The sequence below is a fragment of the Cupressus sempervirens genome, chromosome 3 (assembly GCF_028749045.1).
Source record: "Cupressus sempervirens isolate cs-2001-9-10 chromosome 3, ASM2874904v1, whole genome shotgun sequence".
NCBI classification, from domain to species: Eukaryota; Viridiplantae; Streptophyta; class Pinopsida; order Cupressales; family Cupressaceae; genus Cupressus; species Cupressus sempervirens.
The window spans coordinates 365,623,049-365,634,746 of NC_143120.1; the positions used below are offsets into that span (position 1 = coordinate 365,623,049).

General features: G+C 33.0%; 1 protein-coding gene across 1 annotated transcript; it reads right to left on the reverse strand.

The window, feature by feature from the left end:
- Positions 1 to 646: 646 nt before the first annotated feature.
- LOC149566505 (uncharacterized) lies at positions 647 to 11,432 on the reverse strand. The gene is made up of 2 exons (XM_089816494.1): positions 11,237 to 11,432; positions 647 to 1,116 (listed from the first exon to the last, which is right to left on the reverse strand). The coding sequence occupies exons 1-2, from the start codon at positions 11,430 to 11,432 to the stop codon at positions 647 to 649; spliced, it is 666 nt and encodes a 221-aa protein (XP_089672620.1).
- Positions 11,433 to 11,698: the final 266 nt, after the last annotated feature.

Consider the following 11,698-nt stretch of genomic DNA (forward strand, 5'->3'; position numbering starts at 1 on the left):
AACCAAAACTAGCCAAGCTCTAATACCACTTCTAAGGAAGCAAAGGTGCATGGAATTGCTTCCTATGCTAATCTTTGAGAGGACAATTATGCAAATTCAACTAACTATTGTAGAGATCTCAAGAAATGCATAATAACAAAGAACACATAACACAGTGATTATTGTGGGGAAACCCTTCTAGGAGAAAAACCTCACCTTCCAAAACTCGCACAATGTATTATCAAACCAAGAAGATTACAATACACTTGCAATGCAAGTTCTTACAGGAGTGCATCACCACAACTCAAACTTAGAGAGACTCCTTTTAGCACCAGTCTTGCAAACTGAACTCAATTACCCAAACACCTCCCCAAGCCCTCCTTTTATAGTGATTTTACAAGTTGGAAACCACTTGTGGTTTTACAAAACCATGGAAAAAACTACCATGCCACATGTTACCCATTTTTAACATTTACATTTCCAATATAGAAAAACAACTAGGTTAAAATAGTAATCCCGTCCACAATTTTGTCTCTTAGTCTAGACCCCCATAAAAGTTACAAAATGAGTCATCAAGGCTCTAACCAATGTATAAACAATTGGAAAACTTCCACAAACAAATTCTGGAATTTTCCAAAAGAAGATTGCAAGGTTGAGACACATGTTCTCAACATGATAAATCCTCGTAAAAAGGCTTAACAGGAAATGTATTTTCTGGTTGCAATTTGAAGTTTTGAGGATTATCATCAACAATTATGACGTTCTTGAGGTCCCTACCCAATTTAGTGAGATCTTTATAAATGAGTCCTTTGCTATGACTGCACGAGTCTCTATACAAGCAGTGTTTTATGGTGTTATGGATGTCCAGTTTGTTCAGAACGTCGTCTGCGTAATCTTTTGAGGCGGAAGTGAAGATGATGATCTTGAAGTTATGTTTTGCCAATTGGAGTAAGAAGGTTTCGACTGCGGGTCTTTTCTGGACGTAGCAGAAATTTGGGTGCTCTTGAAGTTGTTCGACAATAACAGTGATGTCATAGTGGGGAGGTGTGGCAGAGAATGTTGCATTGCTGAGGGTGTTGTCCAAGTGTAATATGATTTTTTTGGTCTTCTGAGATTGTGGTGGACGAAGTATTATGTCTGGGTGGAGCAAGTATCATGTCCATTTTTGCCTTTGTTGCTTGAAATTTAGGAATGAGAATAAGAATGTGAATAGGAATAAGAATGTGATTAGGAATGACAATGGCCGAGCAAAGGTTTAATATAGATTTTCCAAAGGTTTCCATTTTCTAATTATCAAAGGACGCAACTAATTTGGCTTTAAAAGATCGGCTCCATTTTCAGGCAAGTTAATAACAATCTTTTGAAACTTTTCTGAATTAATAGTAATTAAGTTTAAATACAAAAAATATTAAGGACAGATTTAAATTTATATATTTGATAATAATTTAAGGTACTATGTAATATATCAAGGTGATGAGGAATAGTAGTGTTCCTTACATATAATATCATGTGCAGTCACCATTTACAAGTTGTCCTCATTCCTTTTCTATTTTACTTTTCTTCTCTTGAGATCATCTTGAATGGAACTACTAAAAGGATTGGTCTTATGCAGCATACCATTGTTGTAGGTGGAGAACACAATCAATTGCATTTTGAATTAGGCCTAATTTTTTATTGTGTTATCAGAGGCATTTAGTATTTTCATATTTTCCTCCCTAGAGGGTACCAACTTTGTCAACTTGATTTGGTCTTCAAAAATTTCCCACATGTTTAGCTTCTTCCAAAAATCACCAAGAACCTTGAGGAGATTGTCATTACATTTACTTGTACTCCAATCTTAAACCTTCCTTGAAGAGCTTCAATAATAACTTCTAACTATTATTTTTCTACTAGCTATCTAAATATGGATAATGAGCCATTTTCTCATAGCTTTTCTCTCTAGAGGCAAAGACATATCTCATCCACTTTTATGCCTAAAGACTCCAAATTAGACAAAATAGTAGTAATTGATAGCCTAGTGGGAGAGGACCTCTTCTAAATGTAGGGGTCACTAGGTTAGTTGAGATGGGTTTGAACAAGAGGGGAGTGTTGGATAAAGAGGGAGAATCAGTGGTAGTATTTTTAGGGGTCAACATGAATTTACTTTACCAATTGGAAGATAACTCCTTGAATACATAAACCATATATTCCTTAGCAAGCTTGAGACCAGGGTCCATTGCTAGCTTTTTGGTTGGGGTTAATTGCTATCTTTTTGGCTAAGGTTAATACAGGAAGAGGTAGGAGAAGGAGCAATCACCAATGTTTTAGGTTAAGGCTAGATAGGGATAAAAATGAGATTATTTACCCATGTCAAGATAGAGTCACTAGGGACATCTTGAGGCATAATTCAAAAATGGAAATTTATATTCTTGGGATAAGAATCTAATGTAATGGAAGTGCATCAATTCCTTGGCTTCAAACTGAGATATAAGGGGAAACAAATCTTAGAAAGAGAATCTTAATTTAATGTGCCTATAGAATTTGTTTATCTTAGAATATAAATAAGAATAGAAAAAATCATATCTACCTTCCATTATTATGAATCTAATAAAAATGGATGCAATGAACTTACACTCGTCAGGAAGCTTCTCTCTATTGAATTATTTTTCATTGTCATCTATTTCTCACCAGGGTCAAGTAAGCATTAAAATTCCTTTATTTTTAGCCTTTAATTATAAGACATAGCTTTTCACTCCGTCCTCAAATCCATCATAGCACCAATAGTTTCTTTAAAGGAAATCAAAGAAACTCTACAAATGGTGACCCTTCCATTAACCCAAGAACAAAAAAACTTCTTTGAAAGAGGAGTATTCAAACTTTCCATATCTTCAACATTCTTATCAACTTTTTCATCTTTAATAAATTTTCACACTTTCTCATAGTTTTTGTATTTCTTAGTAGTATTAAATTTGATTTTATTCAACCTCGCTTTTCTTCTACAAAAAGAATTATAATTTAATAGGGAAGTTATGCAAACTTCAAACCCTAAGGAAAACCCATTGATTGAAATGTTAGGCTAATATAACCATTAAAGGTAAAGGAAAATCCAAAATCCAAAAGACAAGCTCTTAGTTAAGTATTCAACATGTCTATTCTGCAAAAAGATAACTCTTGTATTTATACAAGCTCTTAGTCAAGTATTCAACATGTCTATTCTACAAAAAGATAACTCTTGTATTTATTATTTTCAAGGCTGAAAATATTCCTTCCAATCTTTGCAAACATCACCTTAGGAAATGAAACCATGGAATCCAAAACACATATCTACTATAAACCTACCTTACACTATAAATTTATCTATGATGTTTTTTTCCTCGTAGAAAGTATTTTAGCTGTTAAATTTCTCAAACATGACATGACAACCAAATATATTTTCAAATATGTGCATCAACTCCTAACACACCTTGCACCTATTGGACCTATTTCAATTATTTGTAAAATCTCTAGGATGGTATAAAAGAAAATCACTTTTTATTGATGGTTAGCCTCTACATGTGGTTTGTTGCTAAATAATTTTCCAAGGAGTGAAAAACCCTCAGAAAAACCTTGTTATATTCCAATTTTTAGTTAATTTTTGAGTAACTCAATCAAGGGTTGCTATATCATAAATAAGGGACCTTTAATCATCATGATGTAATAGCCTAATGTTATGACCCTATCAAATATTTTCTTAAGTTATAATTTCATATAACTCAAGTTATGGGTTGATGCCTCATTTGTTCGATCTATATAATTTTTCCTAAGCGGTCACAACTTTATATAAATTTTTTATCCATGGTCATAGACTTTTACAAGCTAAAAGCTTAATATTTATCTTACTAAAAAGTGTATAGAATTATGGGTTCCAAAATTGATGGTTCTCATTTTTTTGCATTGCTTGATGTCCCAAATGTGAAAACACAAGATTCATGTGTGTGGCATAGAGCCAGCTTGAGGTTTCAAAGAAGGACTTTACTTTAGTGAAGGTCAAATGGTGGTTGTTCATTCACATTTGTGACAAGAGGACTTGCAAATATATCAGATCATTTACACATGAATGTGGGACCTAAGTATAGATCTAGTCTGGATAAGTCTCAGTTGGACCTAAAATCAAGTGAGGAAAAGATGAGACCACATTTTTGAATCAACAATGGTTTTATTTTTGTGAGACCTAACTTTCATCTCACAAAAACACAAGATGAAGACAAATGTTATCCACAAAATTAGGTATGCATAATATTTTTAAACAATGAGGGTTAGCTTCAGCAAAGTCAAATGGTTCTCATATTTTTGTGTGTCTAACTAAGACCTTCACAAAAATGAAAACACAAGGGTAAATAAGGTATGAGTTACATTAGCTAAGTTTGAAATATGATTCATCCACCTTGTTCTCTATTATTTGACCTAGAATCTCACTGGTGAGGTGTGAACATAAAGAAGTGTAAAAATTGATGACTCTCATATCTTTGTCAAATCTAACATCTCTATTACAAAAAATAAGAGATGCCTCCATGTATCTCAACAATGATTGCAGTAGAAGGAAGTCACTAAAGAGAAGATATGCACATGTTCATAATCTATATCAAGTGATTAAGGAGATTCAATTGTTTCAAAGCATTGAAGAAAGAAGATCGATAGCCCTCATGCTTTTATGAGGATTGATATCCGTGTAAGGAAAATGTGAGATTCTACCACATATTTTTTCTTCCCACCTAATGTTGAAATGTCAAAGAGGTCTAATTAATGATGATTCTTGTTTTCTATTGGGTGAGAGATGGGGCCTTTTCACTGACAAAGGTTTTTCAATTAGGGTTAAAAAAAGATGTAAAATGTTGGATACTAAAAGAATGAAAATTGATAGTGAAAATTCAAAGTTGTATTAAGAAAAAATTTTATTTCACATTGATGACTAAATAAATAGCATATATTTCAAAGTTTTAACACTTCATTCAAAGTTTTGACATTGTCTTTTCAACTAGTTCTCACCACCTTCTACATTAAGATATTATTGTGTGGATGTAGATGGTTTAGAAATGAATCTGATTTAAAGTGAAATTCAGAAGGATTTTCTTGGGCATGAAAACAAGTAAGTGGAAATTTTATTTCAAATTTTCCAAAGTTCTAAATTATTTGGAAAGTTGAATTGGTGTGAACTCCTTAGTGTGGGAATTCATTGCCTTCTAAGTTTTCAAAGCTCTAGGTTTTATTCATAGAACACCACAAAATCCTAGACCTCTTAATTATCCAATTATGTAATAATAATACCCAAAGAGAAGTCTAGGAAGTTCGATCACTCAAAGAGACATCTATATGTGATGTAGTTCAAGGCAGCATAATCCCCAAACGAGATATCCAAAGCCCCAACAAATAACTACACAATATAAACATAACAATAAGCAACAATAATACAAGATCTAATACCAAGTCAAACTCTTTATCCATAAAATAACTAATTACATGCAATATGCCTGGCTACAAGGACTTCCAGGTTAGGGGTAAATACAAACAAAAATTACAATATTAGTTCTAGAAGATCCCACAAGATCCAACTTATGATCTCAATCCTAGCTAGTCCAGAGCCACAGTTGGATAAGAACACCATGAAGAATTCACACTTGTGCCCTTAGGGCCACCAAGCAATCCTCTGGATCTCAAGCTGAAACTACTAGCTTTTCAAAGTTTGCATCCTCTTCTTCAAGACAAATCACTTAATAACTAAATACTTCACAAGACCGCCTACTTATACCCAACCAAGCCACAAGTTAGACCAATTCATTAAAAATTAAATTAAATCCCTCACATTAAATATGTTGAGCCACAAGATGGCTGCAACACAAATTCAATACCCATATAAAAATTAAATGCCAAAAGTTGGCTATCAGACAACTTGACACCAACAAGAACCAAGACCAAGCCAAGCACTAGAGAAAACCAAGTCAAGCATCAACCGAACTATAAGAAATGTCAAGCTCCTAGAGAATGTCAAGCTCCTAGAGCATGCCAAGCTCCATAGAGTATGCCAAGCTCCTAGGCTAGAACTAAGCCCAATAATGACCAAGCACCAGTCCTTTGGTGACCGAGTCTACAACTTCAAAACAAACTAATTCCAACATGTAGGATTGCAAGCTAACCAGGGATGTTCCTACATTAGACACCCCAGGTTCAAAAAGATGTTCTTAATAGCTAGAAGAACATCTTCTAAGATTTAGCACATAAATCTAAAACTGATTCTTCATGTACATATCCTCCAAGTCTTCAACTTGTACACTCTTTCCCTTTTTTTTCTTTTGCTTCTTCTCATCTATCCTCAGTATGCTATAGTTTTATTTCCATGTTGATCTCTAACCTTCTTAGAATCTGCTAACTCAATGCAACTGCCAATACTTAGGTTCCTCCTACCGAGTTCTTCATCCCTACAATCATACTACCAATGTCTACCAAGAAACACATGACAATTGTTCATGTCCATAATGTCACATAACACTTGATCCTTATACTACCCAATTTGGAAATCAACAAGGCATTTCTCCCTCACTTCAAAAGCATACTCACCTTGAAACTAGCCAATCGTATAAGGATAAGGATGTCTCACTCTTCTCAAACCAATTTTTTGAACCATATCCTCAGCAATAATGTTATAAATACTACCATCATCCACAATCACCTTGCAAACTTTACCACCAAACTTACAATGAGTCTTGAACAAACTAGTCCTTTGACAAGAATCCAACATTATCTGACCAACCAATACTCACCTACCTAACAAACTCTCTCATTTCTCAAGTTGACTATCTTGGAATACAACCTCATTCACAACAACAACTTTCCTACCACAAGCACATTCAAAAGATCTATGCCCTTCTTTACCACATCTAAAACAACTACCACTTAACCCACTTCCACCTATCCTTCTCTTCAGATGAACATGTTTTGGTTTACCTTTAGCACTTAGTTTAGCCTTTGTCAAGTTATCCCGCTTCTCCTTCCCTCTAGCATTACCTTAAATTTTTTATATTGATAAGCATCCTCAACTGAAGAAATATTCAGTATACCAGCCTCATCCTAAATATTGAATCTCAAACCATCAATATACTGAGCTACCTTCTCCTTTGACAATTTTCTATGCCTAGACCAAATAGTCAACTTATAGAATTTCTCAGTATAATCTTTCACAGACATGTCTTTCTACTTTAAATTATGCAACCTCTTAGACAACTCAATTTCATAATCAGTAAGAATGAACTTAGCCTTCAATTTAGTCACCATCAACCTCCATCTAGTGATTTTCATTTCACCTTCCTCCTCTCTATCTCTTTATAGTTCTTTCCACCAAAGAGCAACATGTCCTTTCAACTTAGTTTGTACCAACCTTAGTCTGAGTGAATCCTCAATATCCTCAAGTTCAAAGTAGTCTTCAAATTCACTAATGTCATGCCCAAAAATATACGGGCAAAAACACACAAATTTTTTTTAAGGTGTAATAATTAAATTCACTAAGTTCAATAGGTTTGTTTCACAGTTAAAGTATAGGTTCACTACATTCATCTTAAGTTTATAATCATGAAAAGGAATAAATCATTAAATTTATTCTCTCATTATTAAATTGATATCGACATTAGATACATTGTTACATTAATTTTACAACAATATATGAAAATTATGTGAATAACAATTTAAATGAAAAAGAGTCTAATTAATTTGAAATATTTAATCAAGAACTAATTAAAAGAAATATCACATCTAATCATACACATAAATAACTTTATTTTACTTTGATCAATTATTAACCTCTTAGATGAACATCAATTGATAATATAACCGATTGATTTGAAAGTCCCATTAAATAATATAGACTAAATTATTTGAAACATTTAATTAAAAGGACGTGCTTAACTAAAACAATGTCTCTTATATAATTGAATAAACTTTATTTAATCTTTATTCTAATACTAATTTTGATAGAATTTATGATCTATAAAAATAGAAGTCATAATTGTAATAACAATAAAACTACAATTACCTAAAACCTAAATTAAATAAAACTTAATAAATAAACATTAAACTAGCTAATATTTTTTTTTTAAAGAAAAACATACTGACTACATAACTTAACATTAAAACTAATTTAAATTAACTAATTCTTATTAAGTAATCTTTACACAAGAAAATACTAACTAAAAAAAAACATACCAAAACAATTACTAAAAAAACTATACAATAAAATGAACTAACTAAAACTTAACACTAACGTAAACCAATTAATAAAACTAACTATCATTTCTACTAACTTACTACCCTCCTATTCTCACCAAATCTCCTTTACCTCATGTCACATCTTCTTCCACACACTGCCCATGTCTCCCAAGGAAAATTTGCGAGACTCAAGGGAGAATAAAAGGCTATATCCAATTGCATGGGATAAAGACTAGCCTATACACATACAACTGCCATACTAAATGCTGGTCAACTATGGCAAGTGGGGGCACATGCATGGAAAAGCCCTCTTTAGGCTATGCGCTAGGAAGGAAAAAGTGGGTGGAAGGGTTTTTATGCAAACCATTTATTGACATTGGCTTTAAAGCCACCTCCAACTTGCATTGACCTTGTCAACCACGTGGGCAAGTTTGGACTGCGCCTATAATGGGTACTACAAGGTTAAGACATCATTAATACTTGATGTTAGCACACAACTATCCTCCAATCCCAATAAAGTGTGTCAGTCAAGATAGGGAATGAATGTGCCCATTTTTGGAGGGTTTAAAAAAAAGTAAATGATAAAAGTTAGTTAGGTGAAATATAGGATGAATAAGATATTTAGCTATTAGCTTATCAGTTATGCATTTTATTTTTTTTCTATTATAATTAAAAAATTTTAAATTTTAATTTTAAACTTAAAAAGATTCATAGAGAATATTCTCTGTTACATATTTGAAGAATAAAACACTTGCCATAGAAACTCTAGAGAGCAAAAATGCTCCTATAGATGCTTTTTTTTTTGAAGTATGAAATTTTTTCTAATTGTCTAGTTTTTTTTTTTTAGAAACATATATTTTCTTTTTTTTTTAAATCAACCTTTTATTGCAAGGGGGATTGTTTATAATTTTGCCAACATATGCCTTCCAATTAAACCTTATAACAAGAGTGCATGTTTGTTTTGAAAAAAAATTGGATTTTACAATTACTTAATTAGCACAAGAAGATTGAATCATTTGTATCTATTATCAATGTAAAATTATTTGTTTCCAATGGTCACAATATGAATCAAATTTTCCACATAACATACTTTCTTCCTTAGCATAATTGAACTTGAAAATTTTATAATTAATCATCACCATTTAATCTATTTTTCACAAACATACACATGAAATTAAATAACATAAGATACAATGCAAGGAGGTTTTATCAATATTTTCTCTCTATTAGTTAACCTAGTTCAAGGCTTTATCAGTAAAGAACCAGTAAGAAAACCCAACATCCTTTCCAAATACATCAAAATTTAAATAGATTTTTACATAATGTTACAATTCAGTTGAATTCTCTTCTAGGTATTTCACGAGAGATCTTTTCCAATCTCTTCAATGCATCAAGGGAATCCTGGGAAAGACAAGAACCAACCTAGAGGTAAAATAACATAATATGATGAACAATTAAAGCATGCATCCCCAACCTAGTTTTGCAGAATAGGTTCAACATTGAACCAAACTAGGGGTAAGGTGGATTTTCTCAATAGGAGACATCAATCACCATACCATAACATAGCCCTTTCGAGGATAAAACTCAGGAACTTCCATTCTTCTACGAATGCCCTTTCAAGGCCAATACAACAAGGATTTTCATTCCTTCCCTTCTTCAAGAATTCAATTTTTAAAACAAGGTATGTGATGACAAGTAGGGGCCCATACACCCTACCCTCTTTCCTTCTTCTCACCATTAGAGGAGACTCTACACTATTGAGGTCCAACTAAGGCTCTTCCCCCATGCATGGCTACTTCTTGCCTATCCCAGGGTGAGTAATGCCAAAAAAATCCTCATAAAATCCCCCCTCAAAATTTTAAAGCATAGCATAAGAATGACATTCAAGAACAAGTTAAGATCCCTCTCAAACAACCTCAACACACATACAAGAAATACAAGGAACAACAAAATGCCTTATGCATGAATCAAAGCATAAAAAATATGAAAAACATGATCAAAGAGTGAAGAACCCTACCTTCACAAAAAGTTATGGTAAAATAAAAAGTTGAGAAGAGCTTTTCCTTCCTTTTCTTCAATCTTGAAACTTCTCTCTAAAACTAGAGATTGGGTAACAACCCCAAAACTTCTCCAAAATGCATCTAAATATGATCCTAACTCAACTAGACATTAGGTAAACCTCAAGGTGAAGTTAAAGTTGCCAACTCATGAAGAAGACAACCAATTTTTGCAAACAACCAAAAGTAGGGTTTTTAAGTGACCCTAAAAGTCAACCAAAGAGGCTAGGGGGGTGGAAAGTACTCCCAACCCATACCCTCACCCCTAGGGTACTTAAATTTAATATTTTTAGGCCTTAAAGACTTAATAGAAACCAATCAAAAGTTAGGAGAATAGTAAGACCCAATAACAACCTTCAGGGAAAGACAATGCAAAATAGCACAAATTAGCAACGGGTACAATTTCTTCTTTCCATTAGGTTTCCTGGCTAATTATCCTGCACACTCATTGCACACATTAGTAGTTCAAGAATCATATGCATATATGTAAAATACATATCAAACAATCATGTAAATTAAAAATATCCATCTTTCTAATAATCAATTGTTTATCTCATTCTACTCATATTTTTTATCATTAAAATTACATAATCAAAGTGTTAGTTTCGCATTCATTTACTTCATCATTATACATGTTCATAAATCATTAAATGGTGAAATAGATATCTGAAAGTAAAGCATCACATATCAAATAAAAATAGCATAATAATGTTTGGTGCATCAAATAGTGTCCCGACATATCTAGTCATGAGCATCAAAATAATAATGTATCAACTATGCTACGATGGGTCAAGGCAAGGCCTCACAACTAATCCAATCAATTAGGTCTTTAGAAGTCAAAAGACTTGAGAAATTAGAAACTTCCATCTTATGCTTTAGTTTCAACTGAGATCCAAGTCTAGCAAACTGACCAACCCTAGTTCTAATAGGTCTCTCCACACGATCAATTTTGTCCTCACCACTAGATCTAGCAACTTCAAAGTCTTTACCAACTTCCTCATAGCCATCATCAATACCCACATTCCTAGATACACCAAATAAAGCACTAACAATTTCAACAATCATGTTGATCTTCATCAATGCAATCTCATATATGAATTCTGCTCTAATCTTCTCTAAGATCGTTTCCTCCACAATATCACTAAGATCATCAATTGTCCTAGGTTCCAATATTCTTGGAGGCATCTTCCAAAAAAAATTCAAACCCTAAGCAATAGATCCACCAATCTAGAAGATCAATCAGCTCCACAAGATCAACCTTCTCCAACCCAAGATTCTGGTGCAAACTGCCTCAACTTTAGTCATCTATCCACACATTTAGGAACAACCTTCACGCTGATACCATTTGACATAATGCAAGTAAGGAGAATCCCCAAATGAGATGTCCAAACCTCTAACAAATAAACACACAATGGAAAAACATTAATAAGAAACAATAATGTAAGATCTGA